At 44.6% G+C, this 26,955-nt stretch overlaps 1 protein-coding gene across 1 annotated transcript in view; it reads right to left on the bottom strand.

The window, feature by feature from the left end:
- Positions 1 to 26,955, bottom strand: part of LOC144781939 (cytochrome P450 2G1-like) — a 729,499-nt gene that overhangs the window by 498,597 nt on the left and 203,947 nt on the right. Inside the window, exon 4 of the mRNA XM_078661027.1 lies at positions 17,659 to 17,811. Coding sequence (XP_078517153.1) covers positions 17,659 to 17,811 — 153 coding nt within the window. The remainder of the gene's footprint in view (positions 1 to 17,658; positions 17,812 to 26,955) is intronic.

Here is a 26,955-nt window from a genome sequence, read left to right as displayed (position 1 = left end):
GTTTTTGTTTAGCCTTACCCCACATTGAGGAATCATTTGTTTCAACATTAACTATTACACCACCCCAGTGTAACTTCCCATAACCTCAACCCACTCCAAGCCTATCGGTCTATGTCCCACCCCTCCCCACCCCTGTACCCCACTGCCTCCCATTACCCCCTCTGCCCACCCCCTCAAATTCCTAGGCAATCAGGCATAGCCTGAGTGATGTGCATCTAATTAACTGCCCCAACGTCTCCCCGTGATATCCCAAAACAATGTCAATAACGATAATTCAGCAGTACTTTCCAGATTAGCCTCAGAGATTATTACCCCTCAAGTCTCCAAGGTCCCCCCTTTTTCCAGCTTTACTGTTTCATTCAAGTAACCCTGCACTAGAATCTCTGAAACAAATATGATAGAAATTCCTTTCTATTTAACTTTCAGTTTGGACAGATTAAAAAAAAAAAACTCTGCCCCTGCTTCCTGGAATGGAGTCATTAGCTGTCTTAACCTACAATGCCGTTCTACAGTTGCGTGGGCAAAGTCCGGCTTAGCAAAGAAAGAGACCCCATCATGCGTTTTTGGAGAGTTAGGTTAAGCTTGGTCATACACCAGCTGTCACAACAGGAAATAAAAAAAAATACCAAAAAAGCTCTTGGGCGATCTTGGGGCTGTTTCTTCATGATTAGGGGCACCCATTGTGTGTGTGGTATCTCGCAATCCCAGTTCAGCTTCACTTGCTCAGGGAAGGTGTTCAGCAAGGTAAAAATGTATAATATCGCGTTGCTGCCTTCCCCCCCCCCTCCGGTGCCCCCAAGAAGCACGGGTTGTTTCTATGCTGCCTATTTTCCTGTTCTTCAAGCTTGAGCATGACATCCAACAGAGCAACCCCCAGCCCGGTGTTCTGCTCCTTCACTGTCTCAATTTCTACCTCAAGAGTCTCCATTCGCGTCTGAGCCGCGGTCAATCTTTCCATGATGTCCCCACATTTTTTAGTTATCTTTCGAATCCCGGCTTGTACTTTTTTATTTGTCACTCTAGCTCTGCGCCCATCTGCCCCCACATCATCTTGCATTTGCTGAATAGATCTGAATATTGTGGCTAACAATGGTTCTTTCTCTTGAGAATCCATCTCTACTGCTTCACTTAGCCCTTCTGTCTGCTGTACAGGTTGCGTATCTGAATAATCCCAATTCAACTTCTTACCCACATGCCTTTTCTTATTGTCTTTCTTTTTTTTGCTTCCCCCAATGCTCTTCTTCCTCTGGGCTGCTTGCAACTGGTCTCCGGGGAGGAACTATCCGACTCCAAGAAACCCTCACTTCTTGTAGACGTGTCTTCCTTCCCAGAGGGGTCTGACTCATCAGTTAAGAAGAAAAAACGATCCCCTATTCCATCTGGAGAAAATTCCCCTCTCTGCTGCCGTACCACATTTAGGAGGTCATCTCTTGCACGGCTTTCGTGTAGTTCATCTGGATTTTTCTTGCTTTGGGTTTTATCCCTCGTGGTTAATTCCTTAGCCCCCTCTGCATCCAGCAGTGTTTGGTCCCCTATTTCTCCTTCCTATTCCCCATCCTCTAGATTTGCTGTACCGAGGGGCTATATTTCTGGAGGGGAACAATTTTTTGAAGGGACATCTCCCAGTTCATTCACCCCTACCCCCCTCAGTACAAACTTTCCTCTGCCCCAGGTGGGGTGGCTACTTGAGTGAGTGTTTGGTTCTTACTTGTGGTTTCTGCCGCTGATAGATTGGCAAACATGGCCATGAGCGTGTGCTGTGCTGGATCCTCCTTCTGTTGCCCTCCTGGTTTCCCTGCTGGTTTCTCACTACCAGGCTCTCTCTTTCCTCTGCCCATGCCAGCACGCTGCTTTGTCTCTATGGAGCTCCCATTAGCTCCACTCAAATCGGCAGTCATCGAGGGTGCGGGCCCACCTCCTATGGAGCCTGCAGCTCAAAACTTCATCGTTTTACTGCCCCTCACCCCCATAACCTTTCCATGCACCTGTTGGCACCACTTGCAGAGAGTGTCTTTCACTATCCTATGGCTGGAGCACGATGCCATGAGCCGCCATACAATTAGCAGTGCAACAGTAGTGCATACGCCACCCTGCTTACTGCGTCCGCCCTCTGAGGCAAAAGTCAGACTAATGGCTGGTCGCAGCCTCGATCTATTCGGGGAAGATGGCAGGCTTACAGCAGTCAACTACACGCAATCTTGCCTCTCCAGGAACCATCCTGCATTTCACACTACTCCACTGCAAATCGAAGCTCCAGTATAATCTCTTGACTCCATCTCTTACCTGGCCAGGAATAAGGTAATCAATAGACAAGTACACTTGGCGTCATTCCAGCTTGATTTTGCCTCTCTAAAATCATCAGAGATTTTACTCATCTGAAACTCCTCCTACTTGGTCAGCAGACCTCAGTCTTACTTCGCAGAGTGCGCAAAGACATCATGTACATGCGCCTGCTGAGGTTACCGGTAGCAGATTTCAAACCATCATAGGCTGATCTGGGTAACAATGGGACATGCAGGCCATGTAACTTTGAACAGGAATCCTCACTACACCTTGTGTGCTGCTGTCCAACTCTAGATGCTACAAGGAGGGCCTTACTGAAACCATCTTTATTGTTGAAGGGGGCGCGTATGTTCCTGGAGACCTCTGCAATATGTTTCTCCTACCCTGATGCAATATCCCTATCAAGGTGTTGGAAATTCGTAGAAATCCTAGGAGCTCAGCTTCAAAGTTGATACACCAACTCCCACATCATCAAACTTCTTCAAAAACTCATAACTGACTATTGGATAATGAAATCCGGAAACACATGTCCATAGGGCTTGTAAAAAACTGATAAGCAACTGGCACTACCGCTGAGTCTTGATATATATTTCAATGCTTGTTTAATGTTCCATATTGGACAAAAGCCAGCCAACGCGTTTCGTTCTAAGATAGAACTTCTTCAGGGCGGAGAAAACGGTCTCATGCGTCGTATTGTTCAACAAGAAAAAGGGGGAAAAGTCCTTTATGTCTCACTTCCCACGGCAGACTCTATGTTAGGAGTCGTATATCTATTTCCTGAAGTTCTCCTTCGTCTAGTTCAGTATATGTATAGACCAAGCTAACTAAAGACCGATACCTTATATTGGATCAGCAATCTTAAGTTACGAGTCCAAGATAATAGTGATGTAGGTAGATATTATTCAAGATTTCCAAAAGACGAGTATTTTCATGGTAGTCACCAAATGTGTTAGTCTGGATAAACCAACACCACGGCGTTCCTCTATTTCAGAAACACGCCGCCTCTGCTATCCCGAAATCACCACCTGTGGCTGATTATTTATTTATTTATTTATTTATTTATTTACTTTTAATAATCCGCCACAGGTGGTAATTTCTTGATTGGATTGATTCTACAAGCGGTGCTTTTTCAAAATTGGACGCACTAGTATTTTAAATGTTTTTATCATAATCAGTCTTTCTTATCCTTGGGTGACTGACATGCATTGTATGGTTTTATAAATGAGTTCACTAGTATAATGAATCACATTCCTCAGTTAAAGTTGTTCTCAATTTGTGAGGTACTGATAATATAACATGAAATAATCTTTTTGCTGTGGTTTTTATGAACTAAACAATGACATTTGACATGACATACCCACCTCAAGTATTAATCACAATCTTTTTCAGAATGAACCACAAGAGTCACTAAATATACTTGATATCTATGGCACAGGCTTAACTCAGAGGCAATGTATAAAGTATTTATTCAGCACCAACACAGTAATTTAATCAAAAAACAACAGAAGACAAATCCCAAACGAATTTGGAAAAAAGAATACATTTTATTAAATAAAGTGATATAAAAATGACAAAAATCCAATTAGGGAAACAAGAGGCATTATTTCTTTTTTTTAAAGTTTTTGGTTAAAAATTGCACAAAAAAGAGTTACGTAGCAACTGCAATCAACTGGTCGCAATATACTTAAGTGCATTTTGAGGCAAACTGAGATGGAGCACAGGTTGGACACAGAAACCAGCTTTGACTTAGTCTGGCGCTTCACCTTTGGACTTAGGGCATTATTCTGATGCCGGATGGTCCGGCCCATGGCTGCCATAGTGGCATTCTGAATCAACCAGCAGGCTAGCGTTGGCAAAGGCATTAGTACCGTGGTATGTGGTGGCCATGGAAAATAGGCACAGTACATACCTCTACCGTGCAACACTTCCCGCATGTCTATGCACCCTCTGCAATGTACCATGTCATGAATGGCACATGGTGCACAGAGGTCAGTGGGGACATTACATATGCCCCAGTGCCACATTTCTAGTGCTCTATGATGGAAAGGGGCCTTGCTTGGGCCCCCCAAATCTCTTTTAAATAAAATTTTCATGGAGGACTTCCCACCATGAAAAGGCTGTTGGAAAGGGATGTCGTAACCTCGACGGTGGTGACCGCATTAGCACTGCTGCATTTAGGGACACTGCTCCAAATTTTTGCCCCGTCGGGATCAGTGATTCTGGCGGAGCCGGCAGTCTTGTATCCAACAGATCAGGGTCCAACTGCTAGAATCAAAATACACCAGGCGGGCTGAAGTGCTGTTGGTGGTTGAAACACGACCGCTGGGCTGTCGGTGGGCCAACCATCCAACATTACATTCAGGCCCTAAGGGGCACATGCATCAAGGTATTTTGTGATTGCAGACAGCGCAATTGGCAAAAATCGTCAGTTTGCAATGGCAAAATGGCCTTTTCTAATGCAGGAAAGTTTTTGAGATTCACAATTTGGGTAATCGAAATTTTTTGTGATTACCTAAATTGAGAATACAAATAGGAAATCGCAATTTGCATTTCCCTAATGCGTATGCACAAAGCCTTTTCTAAATGCGAACTGTGCATTTAGGAAACGCTATTTAACATCAACTTCAAGTTGATGCTACTATGTGCATATTTGAAAAAATGCCCAAAACTCCAGTTGTCAAAGTACCATGTGGTGCACACATGCCCTTAATGCATGTGTGCGCCTTACATGTGCACCTGTTTTTTGTTAGGGGAGACTCAGGGGGCCTTTGTCCCCCAGGCACCCTTGCCTGTGCATTACCCAATTTGCGATTACCAATTAGGTCATCGCAAATTTAGGCAATGCAAGACCATTACCACCTATGGGCCTTGAGGCCCATAGGAAAGAATGGAGTCGCAATAACAAATAGCGATTCCCTAAAGCGTTTGTGATTCTTAAGGAATCACAATTAGATAAACGCTATTTGCAGCCTGTTTGGATGCACTGGAATTTGCGATTACCAAATAGCAATTTCTTAAAAATCGCTATTTGGTAATGACAAGATGTAATTTTCATGCATTTGCCCCTTAGTCTCTGAAATGAAAGCCAAAAATCCTCAGCGGGTCAAGGCAGCAGGCTATTGCCAAGGAGCCATCCATAACGTTTGATAGCCTTTGGACGAGGTCCCTATGAAACTGTTGACTTTTGACGGGAAAGCTATGAATGGAAGATATTTCAATTTCATGCCGTGAGATGGTCCCTCCTTGGCTACATACGTTTAGAGCCTTTGCCCAGTGAAGATTTCTATGCTCAGACTTGCAGATAGATTCATGAAGCCAAATTGCGCTCGCAATGGCTCCGAATTCGCAAATGGGAGCGCAATTTAAAGAAAAGGAATTCTTGATAGTGAAAATACTATAATTGCAAATTCGCTAAAGAAAAATTGCGAGTTCGCAAATAAATTCGCAGGATCCTGGAAGAAGCCCATTAGCGAATGGGAATATGCGAGATACCATGGATTCTGCGAAAAAATTAGCGAAATCGCAAATTAATCGCTATCGCTATTCAAGAAATATCGCAAAAAGCGAAAATGCCAAAAATCGCAATTTGCGAGGCGCTATTTAAGGAGAACCCAAACCAGGTGGTAACCTTTAAGGAAAACAAACAAAAAAAAAAAAAGTTTACCAAACTACCAACAGGTGCAGCTCTGACCAAACACACATAAGGGGACGCAGCTGGAGCATGACGACTCTCACAATGCCAGGACTCTACATGGTGGTCAGGCGGCGAAGGCTACAGCGAGCAGCACAGAACAGACGCAGGATCCAGGAGCGAATATTCCGCGAGCGGGTCACCCTTCTGGGCCAAACTGATGAGCAAATTTACTCTAAGTACCGCCTGAATGGGGCAATGATCATCAAGCTGATCCAGGACCTAGACCCCCTGATGCAGCACCCAACAAGGCGGACCAATGTCGTGCCCACCCATGTGCAGGTATTGTGCAGCCTGCACCTACTGGCCTCCGGAAGCTTCCAGGGGATAGTCGCTGTTGCAGGGGGGATATCCCAGCCCACCATGTCCCGCTGCCTAAGGATTTTCCTGGATGCAATGCTGACCCGGCTACACCACTACAACTTATTTCCCACCACCCAACAGGAATTGAATGACACCAAGCTGAAAATCTACAACATTGCACAATTCCCACATGTAATTGGATGCATTGACTGTACCCACATCCACATCTGCCCACCAGCACAAACGGAATACATGTACCGCAACCGCAAGTCCTACCACTCCCTCAATATCCAGATGGTGTGCAACGCCAAGACTATCATCACAGACATAGTGGCACAATATCTGGGGAGCACACATGACTTCATCTTCCGGCACAGCGGCATGCACACACGACTGGCCAGGGGAGACTTTGGCAAAGGACACCTACTAGGTAAGTACACATGCCCCCAAATAGCACACTGTGATCATGTATCTGCGCAGAACAGGCACTCACCCTGTGCTTCTTACCTTCAGGTGACAGCGCGTACAGTCTACGTGAGTACCTCCTCACCCCATACCTCAACCCTGCCACATCACAGCAACGGCGTTACAATGCTGCACACATACGCACAAGAAATTGCATTGAGAGGACATTTGGCCTATTGAAGAGCCGTTTCCGCATACTGCACAAGACTGGTGGGGCCATCAAATACACACCTGAGGTCTGCTGCCGCATCGTGGCCGTGTGTGCAATACTCCACAACATTGCTACCAAGCGCAGGATACCAGTGGAGATTTCTGGCAGTGAGTCGGAAGGGGACAACCGCCCACCTCCACATGTGCGTCATGCACGCAGAGAAAATCCTGCTGAAGGACACAGGCGCCGCAACCACATCACTATTAACTGTTTCTAGTGCACCCATTCCCCTCACAAAACACTGCACTCATGCATGAGAAATGTAATAATGACATGAGTTTGATTCAAGTCAGACCATAAATCTTTATTGTTAATTCACAATAAATTGGCCTCTTGTTATTTTGGTGTCACATGAAGAGAGTATTTCTTCATACCTCCCCATGCTGGGGTAGAGGGCTTGCAGGGGTGTCCTGCATGGCCTCCCCGAGAGTGTCTAAGTTTTCACTATCGGTTGCGACAAGACGCACCAAGTCGTCTATCTGGGTCCTGAGGGACGGTGTTGGCCCGAGTTGATGCTGTCGGCCTGCTGCTGCGGCGACGTACAGGCACAGGCGGCAAGGATGCGCTGCTGTTTGTCGACGCTACCTCGCTCACATCGTCAGGCCCCCCTGGTTCTCCATGGGCAGTGGGCTGGCTGCCGAGCACTGCTGCTGATAGCAGATCTAGTGACCTGGCCACATCCTGGCAACACTGTACCATCTGGCCCTGCATGGCAAGTGACCTGCGTGCCAACAATGTGGTTCGACCTGGTGTAGGCCGACAGGCGAGCCAGTAGTTGGCGGTGGCGCCGGCGGGTCATGTCCTGCTGGGCTACCAGCAGCTGGCTGTTCTCTTTGACAGCAGCGGTCATCTGGGCAATATTTTGGCCAGTCGCCTGCAGCTGTGTGAATTGCTGCCAGGTGACGCGCCTGGGTACGGTGCACCGCCAGCATGCGGCGTTCAATGGCCAGGCCTGGATCAGGAAGTAGGAGTTCCCTGCCCGTGCCTGATGAGGCCTGGCGCTGCTGGCACCTCAGTGCGCTGGTGTGTGTTCTTGCTCCAGCTGTGCGCCTCGTCTGCCTCCTAGGCGCTGGTGGTGGGGCCTGTACCACTGCTGTGGGTGTCTGTTGGGGTGTTGGCTGGACACCTGTGGCTGCAGGGGTGGCCCTGTCCACACGGGGTGGTGGTGGTGGAAGCACTGCAGGTGGCTGTGATGGACCGGGTCGTTGGTTGGACTGGCCCTCACCCTCAGTGTCCTCCTGGGTCTCGGCGATGTGCAGGGCCTCGCTATCTCTGCTGGGTTGCTCAACAGCACCTGTAATGTAAAAGGGTGCATGATTATTGTTATGTATCTTGCACAAGCGATGTTGATACATGCATGCAGGCTTGCTTACCCTGACTGGCTTTTGGAATTACTTTGATTTGACAGGTCTGGCTGTGTTCAGCTAACAGGGGATATATGATTTTACTACAACTACCACAATGCAATGGGGCATTTCAGGTGTGCATGGCCTGCATTGTTGGGGATGTCATATTGCTAGCTCAGGAGTCATGGGCATTGTTGGGGGACAGGGTCGCAGTTGCATGGCACTTACCTTCTGATTGTTGGCTGGGTCGGGATGAGTCTAGCTGGATTACCCCCACGCAGGCTTCTGGTGCGATGGTGTACTCTATGAGGTCCTCCAATGGAGTGTTTGGTGTGGCTACAGGTTCCCCTCCACCGGTGGCCAGTCGCTTCCCAAGCCTCTCGGCAATACGCTCCTTAGAACGACCTCTCAGGTCGTACCAGCGCTTTTTGAGGTCATCAATTGACCGCTGGGTCACCCCGACCGAATTTACTTTAGCGTGGATGCGCTGCCAGATCCTGCACTTGTCTGCCTCTGGCACCCTCCGGGAGTCTTTGCCGAAGAGGCGTGCATGGTCCTTGGTGACCCCCTCAATCAAATACTCGAGTTCAAGATCTGAGAACTTGAGTTTTCTCTTCCTCTCCTGCCCACTGCTCCCTGCTGCATACTGGGACATGTTGAGGATTTGTGCCCTGCTGGGGTGCTGCACGGTCAAAGGTTTGGAGCTCTTCAGAATCCTGCTTCCACTCTCTGGCTCTGTGTTCTGTTTGTGGGTGGGGAAAGCCTACTTCCTGCTTGTGATGTCATCAGTGGGCTCGAAATGCGACTTCCCGTTTTTGCGATCTCGCAGTTAGCGAGATTGCAAAATGCGATTTCGCTAATTGCGAGATCGCAATTTCTACATGGAAAAATGCCGATTCTGCAAAATTTAAGCGATTGTGGCAAAATCGCAATCGGCAATTGTGACCGATTGCGATTCGCTCTTTTCCATCGCATTTCTACATGAATGCCATTCTGTGAATTTCAAAATGCGAATCGCTATTTCTCGCAAATTGCTAATCGCAGAATGGCACCTTCATGAATCTGGGTGTTAGTCACTTCTTTTTATGGAGCTCAGATTTTTCAAGCTGGGCAAGGCTGCAGGTTGTAGCCAATGAAGGCTCAACAAAGCCAGATATCTTTTCCGAAAAGTCCCGCTGAATAAGATTTGTGCTGCAGAAAAGCTCACACAAATGCAACCAGGATTTTCAGCCCAGTAGCAGAGCATCTTTAATAGGTCAGCTCGGTAGGCTTTTGGAGCCAAAAAGTTTTTAAGTCCCAGGTTTCAGGAGATGCTAGGATGAGAATACTTTTACACAAACCATGGTTTCAGGACCTCAGAAAAGCCACTTAGGGGTCAAGACTCATCCCAGCAGAAGGCACCAGCAGGATCCAGGCAGTTATAGTTGGAACTGATCAGCTGCAAAGTTGCAGTATTCTTCTTGTAGCTTGCTGTGCCCTGTAGCTTGAACAAGAGGTCAGCCTATGACATTTGGATTCAACTTCTTTATCTTTGACACAATAAAGTGTGCAGATTCAGTTTTTTAGTGCTCTTCTCAGTTGTTAGCTACAGGTTCAGCCTTCTTCTGCTCTCCCACACATCTGGTAGTGCTTAGTAGAATACATTGGATTGCACATTTATGCATGGCACCACCATGTGGGTTCGGGAGACTCCTAGCCTCTCCATAAACTGTAAGGTTAAGGTTCCTAGCGGTGACTCTACTCACATTTGCAGTTTTTCTTGTGTCCCTTACAGAAAACAATTCCACAGTGCCTCTCTGAGCTGTATTATCAAGCTGCTTAACAAATTACCAGGAAGGAAATACAAATCTTAGTGTTGCTGGGTGCAGGGTCAGTCCCGACTTCTGTCTATGGCCCTCATTAGCTACTACCTGCCTAAATCTGTGCTTTAAATATAGATCTCTCTGCTTTTGGTCTATTCAGCTCTCCAAAGTAACCTGACAGTGATGCCTTTTGTACCAATTACTTTTCCCTTTTACTATAGTGCCCCTTGTGGTCAGAATCAGTGAAGACCTAGTCATCTCAGGGCTATTTGGCCCAGATACCCATAAAATGTTCCTCTTCACTGAGTATGTCCTCTTAACCCTTTCTTGCCCTGCAACCTCCCTCCCACAACTGATGCTACAACTCAAGCTCTGAGAAAAAGAGCAGCTTTAATATAAACATAACCAAATCTGAGGTCCTGATCCTTCCCTTTCTCCAGGCAGTGATGGATGATTAGAAAACATCTTTTCCATTTTGAAGAGCCTGCCAGCATATTAAATATTTGAGAATCAATTTTACACCCAATAATGCTTGCCTCTATAAAAACAAATATTACCCACTTACTCTAAGATACTCGCAAAATCCTTAGACAATGGTTCCATCTTTTCCTCTCATGGAAAGGCAGGATCAACATGATCAAGAAAAACATTTTCCTTAGGTTCATATATGTGTTCATGGCCCTCTTCATACTCCTAAATCAAAAAATGTTTGATGACAATAAAAATAGTACTTTGCTGCCTATGGTTGAAGGGTCACCCCCTATATTTCTCACAAATTCTTGAGGAGACCAAACAATAGGAGTGGCTTGGGACTCTCAGAACTCCTTTTTTATTACAGAGCATGTCAACCATGAATCCTTGTAGACTGTTCTGTCCAAGCTAAAGACATGTTGTGGCCACATATGGAGGGATCACTAGCTGGTAGATCTCTGTGGGACCTGGATTGGTTCCCCAAAAGGGACAAACCCATTAATGTATACTTGAACAGCCGATGAATGCCACTCTTACAATCTGGGACAACATATGCATATGCTACCACCATACCATCCTCCCATCCCCTCATATGCCTATCCACCATAATCTGTCCTTCAACCCAGCCGTGATCTCAGAACCCTTTGATGGCTGGAAACATAGGGATTGCACCATGATTTCAGTTCTTTTTGAGATGGCTGAAATAAGATCCTTCATTAGATTTAAGCAAATCTTCAGCTAGAGAAAGCAGAGGGCTATCACCATGTCCAGGTTAGTTACTGGAGTCCTGATTCACAAAGCTAAACGTACACTTTTCTGTAAATTTATGTTTGTTTGGTATTCACAAAGGGGCTTACTAATAGTAACTTTACGAGGATGAAGTCTCTGCACACAAAAATATAGGACTGTTCTATCTTTTTATGTGCCTAGAGTCTGCTCTCGTAAAGATACTACTAGTTAATCCCTTTGTGTATACCAAACAACGGTAAACGTACACAACTGTGTAACTTTACCTTTGTAAATCAGATGCAGAGATGACTGTTCACTAGGGGTGGGCAAAACTCATGAAGTTTTACTCCACGAATTTCCACAGAGTTACATAAAACTTCAGCAAAATTTTCTACTCGAGCCAAAGCTTTCTCATCGCGAACAACCCGCATTGAGAACATCTTGCTGGGTGCAATCCTAGCACCCCAAAATCACAGAAGGGAATGCCAATTCTTCTGTCTTAACATTGTCGAAATGCGTACAACAAAAAACTCCATCAAGCAGCGGTTGAAGGAGTTTTGCTGGAACTCCATGTCACAAGCATAACGCTGAGTGGGCAAAACTCTTCTAACTCCACCAGTGAAGAAGAATTTATTGCCCACTCCTACTATTCACAAAGGAAACTTACACTTGTGAGTTATATATAGACATAATTTACTGTTACACTTTTGTGCAACCTTACTACTTTTGGCTATTCACAAAATGTGAGTGTAAGGTTACTCAAAAGTGTAGACTTACATGTCCCCACCCTCTGAAACAGAGGTGGAGTCAAATTTACAAGAGTAAGCTCCTACTTCAAAAAAGAAATAGTACCAGCTCCACACATTGTTAAGCACTGATTTTTCAACACTCTCCCATTAGAAAATAATACAAGTAGGAACTTAAAATAAAAACCCATAGGAGATTTTGTTAGTTTAAATAACATTATTTAAAATATAATTACATGTTAAAAATATATCAAAATAAAACATATTTAATAACCTTTTTCAATGTTAACAATTAAAAGAAGAGTTTTTTAAAATGATGCTTTTGGATCTACAGACAGTTTATAGGATGACAAAAATCTTATGGCCATAACGGAGACACCCATGCAGGAAATGCTGTAGGTCTTTCTTGTCCTCAAAAGACATACTGTTAACAATTCAGTGGGCCTACAATCCACCTACAGCATACCATTAGTTGTTTTGCTGCCACTCTAATTTGCAATTGTTTAATTGCTTAGTTGTTGTAGGCTTCCCTCCCTTTCTTTTATTATCTCCTCCATGGAGCATAGACCAAGTACCTGGGTTCTTTCTCGTTTTTGTTATTCCTATTCTTTTCGCACAGGAATATTGTTTTGTAATAAAAGTATTTTGGTATTATAACTGGATGTGCAATGTGTGTTCCTACTGATTAGGCAGGTTTATGGCTTCTTTTTTATGTTACGTTCATCGTATCTGTCGGAATTGATGCTTTAGTTACTTACACCCACAACCACCCTACTCTGCGCCACTCTACTTTATGCTACTCAAATTCAAGCCAATATACGACACACCACTTTATACCATTCCAATTGACATCACTCTACTCTACCCTACCTTACTTTAATCCATGCTACTCTCCGATATACCACTCAACTCTACTCTACCCCACTCCACTCTAAGCCACTCAACTCCACTCCACGCCACACTACTCTATGCCACTGCACTGCATGCCACTCCAATGTACTCTACAGGACTCCACACAATGCCACTTTACCGAACACTAAAGCACTTTACTCTATGGCATTTTACACCATTCTACATCATTCCAATTTAAGCCACTGCACTCTATGCCACTCCTCTCTATTCTACTCCATGCCATTCTTCTCTATGCCACTCAATTCTATGCCATCCTACTCTATGCTGCTCCAACCTTTTCTATGCTGCTCTACTCTATACCACTACACCCTAATCTATGCCACTCCACACAATGCTACTCTATACCACACTTTGACACGCCACTCTAAATCACTCTACTGTATGCCACTGTACACCACTCCACGTTATGCCACTCCACCCCACTCCATTCTATGCCATTCTACTCTATGCCACTCTAATCTACGTCACTCCACTCTATGCCACTCCACTCTATGCCACTCTAATCGACGCCACTCTACATGTGTCCACTCTATGCCTCCCAAATCTCCCTTGTGCTATGCTGTTCTACTCCAATCCACTTTATGCCACTCTACACCACTCCACTATATAGCACTGTACTTTATGCCTCTCCATTCCACTCTACGCCACTCCACTCTTCACCACTTAATGCCACTTCACTCTATACCACTCTACTCCATGCCACTGCATTCAAATCTACACCACTCTATGGCACTCTGCTCTATGCCCCTCTACTCTACTTCCCTCCACAGCACGCCACTCCACTCTACGACACGTTATTCTATGCCTCTCAACTCCATACCATTCCACACCATTCTATGCCACTCTAGTTTTTGCCACTATATGCCACTCTCCTCCACTCCACCCTTTACCACTCCATGCCACCCAACTCTATGCCAATCTTTACTACTCCACTCTACTCCATGCCACACCACTCTTCTCCACTCTACTCCACCCTACACCACTCTATGCCACTCTACTTGTCCCCACTCTACTCGATAACACTCCTATCTACTCCACACAGTTCTACACTATGCCACTCTAGAACACTCTACTCTACACTACTCCACTCTGCGTCACTACAAACCACTCTATGCTACCCTACCCTACTATGTCGCTCTACTTTATACCACTTCACTCTACGGTATGCTACTCCGGTGAACAACCTTTACAACGCAACTTTTATAACGCACTACCATTACAACGAAACTTTTACAACGCAACATCCATTATAACGCATGCATTTACAACGCCACCATTACAACGCATGACACTACAACGCACACCACTACAACGCATGTCATTACAACGCAGTCATTACAACGCATACCATTACAACGCATACCATTACAACACATAGTACCCTTACACTATCCAAAACCTACCCTACTGTTGCACCCCCTGGAGTTAGAATAGTAATTTTTACCCCTACACTATCCAACACTTACCCTACTGTTGCACCCCCTGGAGTTAGAATAGTAATTTTTACCCCTACACTATCCAATACTTACCTTATATGCAATGTAATGTTATGCGTTGTAATGGTATGCGTTGTAAAGGTAGTATGTGATGTAATGGAATGCGTTGTAAAGGTAGTTTTAAAAAATTCGTTGTAAATGCATGCGTTGTAAATGCATGCGTTGTAATGGATGTTGCGTTGTAAAAAATGCATTGTAAAGGTAGGCGTTGTAAAAGTATGTGTTGTAACGTCATACATCATGCCACTCCACTCCACACAATGCCATTCTACTGTGCTCTACAGAAATCTACTCTATGCCACTCCACTCTACTCTATGTCACTCTATTCTATGCCACTATAGTCTACTCCACACCACTCCACTCCACACAGTGCCACTCAATGGCACTCTACACCACTACCCTACTCTACTCTATGTCAGTTCACTTCACACTATGCTATTCTACTCTATGCCATTCTACTTTATGTCTTTCCACTCTACGCCACTCCACTCTACGCCACTGTACTCGATTCCACTCTATGCCAATCTATGTCAGTCTACTCTATGCCACTCCACTCTCAACCACTCCCTTCTGCTTTATGCTACTATATTCCACTCAACCCCACTCTATGGCACTTCATTCTATATAACTCTATTCTACGCCACTCCCCTCTTTTCCACTCTACTCCACACACTCCATTCTACTTGATGCTTCTCTATTCCACTCTATGCCATTCCACTCTATGTGTCGCTACTTTGCACCATGCTTCTATATGCCACCCATGCTATTACACTCCACACAATGCTATTCAACTCTACACCACTCTATGCCACTCCACTCGACTCTATGCCACTCTACCTCATTCCAGACCCCTCTATGCCACTCTACTTTACGCCATTCTGTGTCACTTACACTCCACTCTTCACCACTCTACTCTACAGAACTCCACTCTACTCTACACCATGCCACTCTACTCAGTCAACTCTATGCCACTCTATTTTATGTCACTCTATTCTTTGTCAGTCTACTCTCTGCCACTTCCCTCTACTCTACACCACTCTTCTCTGCGCTGTTCTCTGCCAATCTACTCTACACCATTCTACTCTATTGCACTCCACTATACACCAATCCAAGCCACTTGGATCTACATCAATCCAAACTACTCTATGCTTCACTATTCTACTCTATGCCACTCTACTGCATGCCACTCCACACAATTACATGTTACTCTGTTCTGCAGCACTCCATGCACTTTATTCTAAGGCACTGTACTCTACAGCACTCTACTCTACACCACTGTACTCCACGCCACTCCAGTCTATTAGACCCCAATCTATGCCACTCTACTTCTTTGTTCTCCTCAACAATGTCCTTCCCAAGAGAATTGCGAGGTACCAGTTTAATGCACCTATGTTAAAGATCAGTACCAGTCTTACACATAACTTTCAATTACGAGCAGGACTGCCCCTGCCTTTCATGCTATTAGGATGATGAACATTGTAGAATTGAGCTGTGTAATAACAGCAACCCATTGCTTACACTGGCAAGAAGTCATAGAGCTCGAACAGCCTGCACTATTAAACCAAGCTGCTATTGTAGTGTTATTATTTTAACAGGTGGATTGGTGAAGTTTGCCTACTTTCAGCATGTGGCTTGCCTTGCTCATATTTCTAAAACATTATCAGGGTATATATCTACAACATTATCAGGGTCTCCCACCCTTCACTGCAGCTTTGAAGGTAGTTCAGTTTGGTGTACTAGGAACCTGCTGCAGCGCTCTGAAAGTAGGCTGAGTGACATCACGTGCAACACCTGCTTCCAGTCATTCCACAAATGGCATTAGGACCCGAGTGCACTAGCTGGGGAAAGAGAGGAGGGAGGATCCTCTCACTTCCCCCAGCCTGATTCAGACATCTGTGCTACTCAGAAAGGGGACAGAGCATGCAGAATGTGTGCAGTGGCAACACCAGGATATTTTCTAAACTGGTACGTGCCACGTAATTACGCTGCAAGGAACTTCCAGCTGCCAGAGCTGACCTACTATGGGGGACTACTTTCTTCCGACCTGATCATGCAGCCTACTCTCGGCCCGCACTCCCGGCCATGCTCCCTGGCCTCCGTGACAATCCAGGACGACTCAGGATGCTTCAGACGTCGGGAAGAGGAGAGCCCTGCTCAGGAGGTGTGGGGGCAGGGTGGGGTAAGGCACATGTTCGAAAAGAGATACAATTACTTATACAAGTGCCCCAAATGCTATCTCAAAATAGGGTAGAGCAGGACTCAGCGGAATTCTGCTGAGTTTTAATGCAACTTTGAGTAATTCCACGTAGTGCAACCCGGTGAACTGTGCCCACCCCTATTCTACTTCACGCCACTCCATCCTATGCCTCTTTACTCGACACCACTCTACACCACTCCAATCTATGCCACTCCAATCTATGTCACTCTATTCTACACTACTCTACTGTACACCACTTTACTCCATGCCACTCTACTCTACCCTACACCACTCTACTCTATGCCACCCCATGCCACTTTCCTCTACATCACCCCATGTAACTACCGTTAATCCCATGCTGCCCTGTCTTTTGACTAGCTAATTACAATCAGGGGATATACATAGTCTCTATCTTCATTTTCCAATGTTCAACAAGGAAGACCATTGAATGTTTGTGGTTCCCAACTTCCACCATGGAGTGAAATGTTGTGCATTCTGTGCAGTGGGATTATATCTATTTCCAATATTATGGCCTAATTAGCTGACTGAAAGACTTGAAGTGCTTCTTATTTAGACAATGCTGGTGGTGTGACATGATCAGTGAATGCCAGTTTTTTGCAAATCTTCTCTTAGGCCCATGAGTCATTAGTACAAAAGCACACAAAGGTTGTTAACTAACTATTTGCTGGTAACACAGACCTGTGGCAGAGTGCACAGCTGGGATTTATTATGTTGGTGCTTTTCATAAAAGTAAGTAAATTATGCCATTAGGTAAGTCAGGTATCTTTGTCAACACGTTTCAATATTTTAATTGTTAGATGGTTCACTGGAAGCAACTGTAGTTGTATGACTCTCTATTGCATTAATTATCCAATTAACCAATTCTACTTGCTTGTACTTAACTTTGCAAACTGATAGGACAATACAATGGATGCGATTGTCTTGTTATCCATCATAACACATGCATTATAGTGAGGTATACCCCTGCAACCAAATAATTTATACCTTTTTTGTTCCTGATCTCATCCAACATGCACTTGGCTTCTTCTTGGACTCGTTGCTCAATGCTTCTCTTCCCCACTCCAAAATTCCTAAAGGTAGTAAGTGAAAAACGACGCATCTGTTTCCACCGTTCATTGTTGTTAGTGAATGCCAATCCTATGGACAGAAAGCAAATTCAAATAATCAGAGAAATACAGCTCAGAAAGTGATTTGGAGTGGAAATCATCCTAATGCATCACACTTTAGGTTCTCTTTGTTAATTAATTTCTATTTTTTTTTATTTATTGATCGACCAAGAACATGATCACAAACAGCATAAAATCTGATGTACACATTATTGCATAAAAACATTAAAAAACAGGTTCTTTAAAAGAATGATATAGAACATAGCGTGGCGCAGCTGTCAGGTAGACTTAAGACAGGTTACAATTTTGCAAGTGTAAAAAATGAAGATACCAATTTAGGGACACATATAGTAAAGCTAGTCTAGCCCCAAACTCATTATGATATAACTTTCGATCTCTGCCACCAAGTATATAACAGGTATCAAGTTATTTCAAAGACAAGCGATTTTGTTGTATCTGACCTGAATATGCGTAAAGCTTCAAGGGGACGTAGGAAAAAAAACAGTCGGCAGCCTGGAATAATCCATGATTTCCTTGAGCTTGCATACATGGGACACCAAAAAGTAGAAATGTTCTATTGTCTCTAGAGCAGAATGACAGGACGGGTACAAGGGATATATAGTAACATTTGCCCCACTATTTTTCCATGCATTTAGTGGAAGAGTTCCTGTCCTAAACTGTATATAAAGTGCTCGTGCCTGAGGGTGTTCGATGTCATCCATATACATATTAAAACTACTTTTAACATTAACAAATTGCAGAATTAAAGTGCCTCATGCTGCAGTGTCAGTACAGGAGAAATCTACAAAATCCCAATATCTCTTTTTTAACAAGGGGGCCATTTTTTTTGTTATAGACTGTGAGCCCTCGCACATCGCATCCAGGCCCAATGTAAAAAGCCACTCCCTGACCCTATTGAACCAGGTCAATTGACCTATCTGTCTTTGAAGGGTTAGTGATTCCACCACCGCTTCTTTTACAGGGATCTTGGTATTATTAGTCCAAATTCTGACCCAAAACATTAAGACTTTGCGAACAGCAAACTGTGTAATGGACTTAAGCCCCAGGTCAATGCCTAGTGGCAATATTGGTGTATTAATAGGGAGATTGAGGATTGCCCTTAGGAATTTGTTTTCCGCTACCTCTAGCAGTGTCACAAATTCCAGCCCCCACAGTTGGGACCAATAAAGGGCAGCATCTAGGCTTTTGGCCCTATGTATTTCAATTATGGGAGAGATTGGACGAAAGGTTGAGCGTTTTGCCCTCTTTGCTATTGCGCAGTCCGCGTGTTGCAGACCCAGCTCACTCTTCTGAATTTGAGATGTCCATACTAGATTATCATTATTTTCTGACTCCCAGGTAGTCGAAAGCCTTGATCTGTTCTAAATGTTGGGTACCCAACATCAGTTTACCCTTGGCGGATTTATAAGTGTAAAAGCCATGTATTTTGTTTTAGAGCAGTCAATCTCAAGGCCCCTATCTGTGCATGATCCAGCAAACTTATTTAGAGTATTCTTAATGCCCATCGGAGCCTTGGAGATGAGCAATGTGTCGTCTGCGAATAGCAAGAAGGGCAACTCTGGCTTACACCCTTGGAGATTACTATTCTGTTAGAAAGGCTACCATCTGACTTACAACTAACTTTGGTGTAGTTATCCTGATGTAAACGGACCAATAGGTGAAGTAAGTCACCTGGGAGTCCTAAAGTTCTGAATGTGGCCCTGAACTTGGTGCGATCAATGGAATCGAAAGCCGTTTTGAGATCAACAAATACGATGTATAAGTGACCCTTCTGGATCTTCACTTCCTTCCAAATGAGCAACAGGAATCTGAACACTTGATCTAGAGTACTCGTAGATGGCCTAAAGCCTGCCTGCAAGTGTTAGATAATGGTGTTCTCCTCTATCCAATTCTGGAGACGTAGCAGAATGACTTTGCAGAAAACATTTTGGGAGACATCCATAAGACTTATTGGTCTGTAATTTGAGGGTTCCCCTTTATCTCCTTCGATGTTAGGCTCTGCTTTGTACAGATCTCCTTGAAATCTATCTAGGCCAGGAGCTTTCCCAGTCTGTAGTAAGTTAATTGCTATTATAACTTCCTTTAAGGAGAAACCTTCGGCATATTCCAGTGTTCACATTAAAATACCTTCCCCTGCTACTGATACTTTTACCTTCTCTGCGTCAGGAGCCACACCAATATAAAGCTTTTTAAAATATTCTTCCCCGACATGCGGTTGTATGTAATAATCATCTTCACTGATCTGCTTAGATGAGCCCTTAGAAAGAAGATATCTGAAAAGTCAACTATCCTTCTGTCCGGAGGATTCAGCCAAAGAACGCCAGTTATCAGTCTCCCAACTTCTTTTAGCCCTGTCCTGAACCCTCTTATACAAAGTTCTCGTGTTCTTAATGTCATCTCGGGACCCCTGTTTACTTCCACTGTTAGAATGACCTTAGCTAGTCTGCAGTACTCACTGTACCATGGGCGATGTTTCGTTTGGACGTGTTAAAATTGGACAATTTACTCAAATGAGGTTTGATACTATTGGACAGGTTTTGGAAGCAGGCCACAATAAGATCATCATCTTTTTGGTCTAAGTCACTAAGATCCGTAAGGGTCTGTGCCACTTCTTTATAAATTATTCTGAGTATTTTCCCATCTGCCGTGACCTGGGGCCATTTAATTCTCCTGATGTTGTTTATGGTTACTAGTGGGGTTGATGTTTGATAGGTTTGATTATTAAAAATGGGAAGGCCAGTTAGCTCCAAAAAGAGGGCATTGTGGTCCCTATCCTCATGGTTTTGGACGATCATATCCCTAACATATGGCGAAAGTCAAGGTCCATCATAATATTATCTATCCTACTTTTGGTACTCCCCCTCTTGGATTTAAACTTTTCTTCTTCGTCAGATGGTGTCTGCCTGTTACAGGCATGCACTCCATAGGTTAGAGTAATGGAAAATACCTACTGCCCAACCTCGGGGCACCTTTTAATAGGGGAAATGTGTAGCTTATTTACAACCTTAGCTTGCTGTCCTTCCTGTACTAATTCTTGTACAAAATCTACTGGCTCGTAAGTCGTATTGAAATCACCAGCTAGGATAAGATAATACTCCCCACAGCAGGTTTCGATAAAATTGGCAAGCATTGGTATAGTTTCAGAGAGCTTATGATAGATACTAAACCTATTATATATGTTGAATAATCTAATATGGATGTTCCTTTTGAGCCATATCAAATCGATGCCAAGGATCACCTGGCATTCTACCTCGAGTAATTTGATTTTACACTCCAGTGTTGTCCTAATGCAAATTAGCAGCCCTCCAGCTGGGTGGCCTGCTGTTGGTAGCCTAGCCTCAATACCAAGTGTGGTGAACCCACCCTCTCCACCGCTCTGTTGCCCAGGTTTGCTGAAACAGGCATGTGTGACAACTGTCCACCATCCTGCCCCACTCAGGGTCACTTAACTTAGATTTTATTCCTGCGATATTCCAAGAAACAGCCTGAAGTAAATGTTCAGCACCCACGCTTCCCTTGTGTGGGCAGCTAGTTGTGAAATGTACTTGCGATGGATCCAGGGCAGTTTCACTGGTAATCAATTGAGTAGGTGAGGTATTATTCCCAAACCCATTATAGAAAGCATTACCAGCAGTAATTAATCTCTCTGCTAGGATGCTTGTAGCTCAGGGTAGGGCAGCTTTATATTGCCATTCCCTTGGTTTAGTCAGTCAGGGCTATCGAAATTGTTAAATCTGCAAATCTATTACTGACTTCCATGGGGAAATTAACTTTTCTGTTTGATGAATTATGAACAAAGCGAGCATTCGATGGGAGAGATATCCCGGCTGGCTTACGATGCTTATAAAAGAAACTGAGTGGCACTAGATCAATCCCTTGACCTGGGCACCTCCCAAATGGCTTCTTCCTACTTTGGAGTAAATACTCTGGAAGACCTTTAGATCTACAGTTAATCACTATGCAGTCTCCTTTTGCAACCTTTCGTAACGGACCAACCTAGCTCACTCTTCGAACAAGCAGGATGTCATGGAAGCGAGAATTGGAAAAGTCAGTGTTCTGAGATAGCCAATGTCATAATTTGTTCCTCAACTTAGGGCTAGATTCCTTTTGGTTGTACATAAGTGGCGGAGCATTAGTTAAAATAACCACATATGGACAACATTCTGGAGGGAGGTGAAGAATAACAATGTTACAGGAGTCTGCCCCTGTGGGAGGATTACTTAAATGTAGATTGGACTGTCTAGATAGTTCAGTTTCTTTCCTATTTAGTGGAGGACTGGTGGTGTGAAGTCCAGGGTATTTACCATAGCTATGCGCCATAGTTTTACGGTTAAGTGGAACTTCCCGTATGTCATTAACTTTTTTTGAGCATTGGTCATTGCTAAAGATTGTTTTGGATTACAGGGGTGATTTTCCACCATGATGTTGGACTTCCTGCAGCTTTTAGCTCCCAAATAATCTACAGAATCCAGACATGAAGGGGGTGTGATTCTCTGTCTCTATTGCTAACATTTAAAGTGACTTTTTTATGTTTTCCACACTAACTTCTAAGTAATCAAGCCTATTGATAATGGGTAAAAAAAACTATTTTGCATTATTTTCTCAAATCCATTCATTAAAAGCTTGATATCTTGCGAAGATAAAACTGTAGGGAGAGGTGGCACAGGATAGGGGTGTGATGTTGTAGGTGACACTAGAATAGAGCTATTACAGTCCACAATTGGGGCCTCTTTTGGCTTTTCTCTTTGATCTAGTATTGGCAGCTTGTGGGGGCTCCAGATGTTTTTTCTTCCTCTTCCTTTTAGCTCGGAGGCAAGGTATTGGGGATGCTTGAAGTCAGAGCAGGGACATCACAGGAGGGGACTATTCGAATACAGATTGATCAACAGTAAGGCTCTCTTTTAAGTCAGAGCAGGGGCATCACAGAAGGGGACAATTCTAATGCAGATTGATCAAACATAAGGCTGTCTAAGTCCATATTCTTTGTTTGGGCACTTGTGGAAATATCCTGGTTCATACATATGATAGCCGGCATTTTGCTACTAATATTTCTTATCTATGGATTCCGCAGCACGTGCTAAGAAACAATCAAGGGTAGAGTTCTGGAAGGGTTTAGGAGTACTCTCCCTCTCCCCCGTGTGCTTCACTTTAGCCATAAACCGGGTTAGGTAGAATCACATTAAAACGGGCTTAAAGCATGGCAAAATGTCCAGCAGCCTTACTTGACAGAGTTCTCCTTCAGAGGAGGCGACTGATCCAAGCAATCCTATAACAAGGAGAAATGAAAAACAAATAGTAAAAGTTTAAAGCCAAGTGTGGGCCCAGCCAGCCCAGCCTCAACTGGGCTCTGACAGGCCCAGAGGGGCCCGATCTTGGCCCAGGCTTCACTAGTACAAGGACCGGGCAATCCTGCGTGCATACTGCACTGCTGGAGCCTGCGAAGAATTTTAAGGGGCCTCCGTGCGCAGAAGAGTGACGTTGGTGGCAACGGCCACTTGGGAAGCTGGGACTGGTGGTCCTGGTCCCCCTATACCACTTGGCTGCAAGTGGTGCAGGCACAAATTAAGGAGAGGTTTCCTGCGCTGCGGGAGCCCGAAAGATTTTTAAGACGCCTCTGGGTGCAGAAGAGTGAAGTTGGGGGCAACGGCTGCGTGGGAGGCTGAGACTGGTGGGCCTGGTCCCCCTCTCCCCCTCTGCAGCAAGTGGCGGCAGGTACAAAGTCAGGAGGGCTTCCCATGCTGCGGGAGCCCGCGAAGATTTTTAAGGCACCTCTGGGCGCAGATGAGTGACGTTGGTGGCAACGGCCGCGTGGGATAATTCTGGTGAAGAATACTAATATTCAATAGGAGACTAGGTAATGGTAAGGCATGAGCTAGAGTTTAAAAGTATTGACTCTAATCCAGTGACCTGGATTGTCTCAAGTTAAACATAGGTAGCCATTGGTAATTTAAATACTACTCCACTCAGCTTCTAGAAGGTCTCATAGAGTGCAAAAGTGCACTATTAAAAGTTGCTAACATTTTAGTTCCAGACAAAGGCTTCAATAATTTAAACCTGAGCACAACCCCTGATAGCTATGCCACAGAGCAGACATGCGTAAACTTGGTGAACATTTGTAAAGCATTCAGAAGTACTTGTCGCATGGAACAGGGAATATAGATGTTATTTCAGACTGACCGCGATAGAGCATAGGTCGAATATGTGAAGGCCGTTCCTCCCATTCAAAGACTGTAACTTCTGACTTTATCTCTGAAATAGAAGTCAAAATCATTCAGTGGAGTAAAAACTGTATCCGAGGAAGTCCTCTAGAAGAAGGATGGACATTGGACGAAGTCTAGCTGAAAGCATTGATTTTGGCAGAAAAGTTCAATTTTCATGCCCGGGAAGTTGTCTAGTTAGTTAGAAATGTTTCTCATATTCCCCTGGTCAGGATTTCTTTGTTTGGACTTAGGGGCTCATTGAATTGTAAATTGTAAATTGTAATTGTAAATTGTAAATTGTAAATTGTAAAAACTACTTGTATAGTAGAAGTATCAGAGAAAAGGGAGATCAGTCCTTGGGAAAGAGCCAGGTTTTCAGGCTCTTTCTGAACTTGGTCACACAATCAATTTGTCTGACACTCTGTGGTAGTTCGTTCCATAGATGTGCAGCAGCCACACTAAAGACCCCCCCCCCCATACTAGAACGCTTACATTTACGAACGCTCACCAAATTAGCACTAGAGGAGGAGAGCTGCCTCTTGGGGAGGTACTAGGTGAATTTCTCCTGCAGGGGAACTGGGCCCCGATCATGTACCGCTCTATGCACCATACAGAGCGATTGAAAGTGGACCCTTTCCTTAATAGGCAGCCAGTGTACGTTTCTTAAGGCCACGGTGGTGGAAGACCTACGCTGCCTATTTAGCACCAGCTTTTCTGCTGCAGACTGGACTTTCTGCAACCCCGGAAAGATGTATTGAGGTGCTCCCAAGTACAGAGAGTTGCAGTAATCCAGCCTGCTTAGCACTGTGCTTCTCACTACAAGAGAGCGTGGGTCCTTTGGTAAAAATGGGAGTATCTGGCGAAGCATGTGCATCAAAGAGAAGCACACGCTGGCAGTTTTGTTTGCCTGTGACTCCCTTTGGAGGTTATCGTCCATCAGAACCCCCAGATTATGCACCATGTTGACAGGGAGCAGAGGTTCTTCTTCAGGAGTGAGCCTAAACTCCAGTTGCAAGTGCTTAGACATCTTAACGGAGGAGCAGGAGACCACCTATGTTTTCCTACCATTAAACTGCAGAGAGTTCCTCCTCAGCCAGCCAGCAGTCTGACGCATGCACTCCTGGAACGTGCCCATGGAGACTGCGTGTTTCCCTTCCAAGGAAAACGCCAGTTGGGTATCGTCAGCGTAGTTGACTAAGTCAACTCCAAATGACTTCATGATGGGGAACAGGGGCTGCAGATAGATATTAAAAAGGATAGGGCTAATCGCAGAGCCCTGTGGTACCCCAAGAATTACCGGGGATTTGCTAGAGGTGAACGGTGCCATGGTCACCATCTGCTGTCCCCCCGATAAATAGGACCGTAGCCACTGCAGAGCCCGTCCCTTCACCCCTGTTTCCCTCAATCTCTCAACCAGTATTGAATGGTTCACCGCGTCGAATGCGGCCGACATATCGAGAAGCACTAAAATAGTAGCATTCCCGTCGTCGGCTCGCAAACGAAGATTATCCAGCATAGTTGCTAACGCCGTCTCGGTCACATGACATGGGCGGAACTCATATTGGTCCCTATCCAGCAGTTGATTATCCTCTAAAAAGCAAGACAAAGTCTTGCTTACTGCCCTTTCCAAGATTTTAATTGGATATGGCAGGAGGGACATAGCTCTAAAGCTTGCTGGGGTTGTCGGGTCCAATGAGGGCTTCTTAATAAGAGGTGTTACCATGGCTTGCTTCCAACATTCTGGGACCGTGCCTTCTTCCAAGGATTGGTTACAGATCTGTCGCAACCAAGGGACGGTGTCTTGACCATATGTCTTCCAAATTTTGTGTGGGAGAGGATCAAGAGGAGAGCCCGAGGACACACTATGAGCCAGGTTGTTAAAAGAAGTATTGGTATGAGTTTGAAAACTGTCCAGAGAGGTTGTCACTTGCAGCTCCTCTTCTACCCACTGCACAAGAGTATCCTGATCATCAATAATGTGGGGGTGGAGACCACCAACAATTTTGGCGATTTTATCTTCAAAATAGGAGGAGATCTCATCACAAAGTTTCTGTGATGCCATCACTTTATTGCTCATACAGGTCAGAGTGGAGAGGTCCTTAACGATCTTGAATAGAGCCTTAGTGGTATTAGGTGCTTGTATAATGGAGTTAGCATAGAAATCTGCATTTGGACTTAAGGATAAGCCAGTCCTTTTATCCCCACCTCAGACAGCTGGTCCATCAAAAGTTTATGATGGACCTTGTCAAAGGCCGCGGACAGGTCTAGAAGAATTAGTATAGCATTTAGCATTGATTCCCCTATCCAGGGCCTCCCTGATTTCTTCTGTCGATTTGATTAGGGCTATCTCAGTGCGGTGCTCTGCTCTAAACCCATATTGGGATGGATCAAGTGTTTTGTTAGATTGGAGGAATGCACTGAGTTGGAAGTTCATGGATTTTTCTGTGGCCTTAGCGGGAAGAGGAAGCCACGATATAGGCCTGTAATTATTAGGGTCTTTTGGGTCAAGGGTCTGTTTCTTCAGTAGGGGAAGTATGGAGGCCTTCTACCACATGCTGGGAAAAAAGCCTGAATTGAATATGGCATTCACTAGCAGTGTAAGTGCTGTCCCAATGACCTGTGAAATTTGTTTCAAAACCGACGCTGGACAGGGATCAGAGGGAGCCCCAGAACGAATGGAACTCAAAAGTTTAATTGTATCTTGTATCTCAAGAGGACGAAATTGGTTTAAGACCGGTATAAGGCTTGGGCTATCTGGTTTCACTGGAAGTGGCCACTCTTGTTCCTTTTTGTCAGCTAAGGTAAAGGAGGAAAACATGAATTCCACCTTCTGTTTAAAAAAATCAGCCAGTTTATCGCAGAGTTGAGGGCTGCTTGAACTCTTAAGGACATTCGGATTAGCACATTTCTTAATAGTTTTAAAAAGTTCCTTCGAATTAGATATAGCTTGTAAA

Source organism: Lissotriton helveticus, chromosome 9, assembly GCF_964261635.1.
Source record: "Lissotriton helveticus chromosome 9, aLisHel1.1, whole genome shotgun sequence".
Lineage (NCBI taxonomy): Eukaryota > Metazoa > Chordata > Amphibia > Caudata > Salamandridae > Lissotriton > Lissotriton helveticus.
This window is presented reverse-complemented; position numbering and strand designations above follow the sequence as displayed.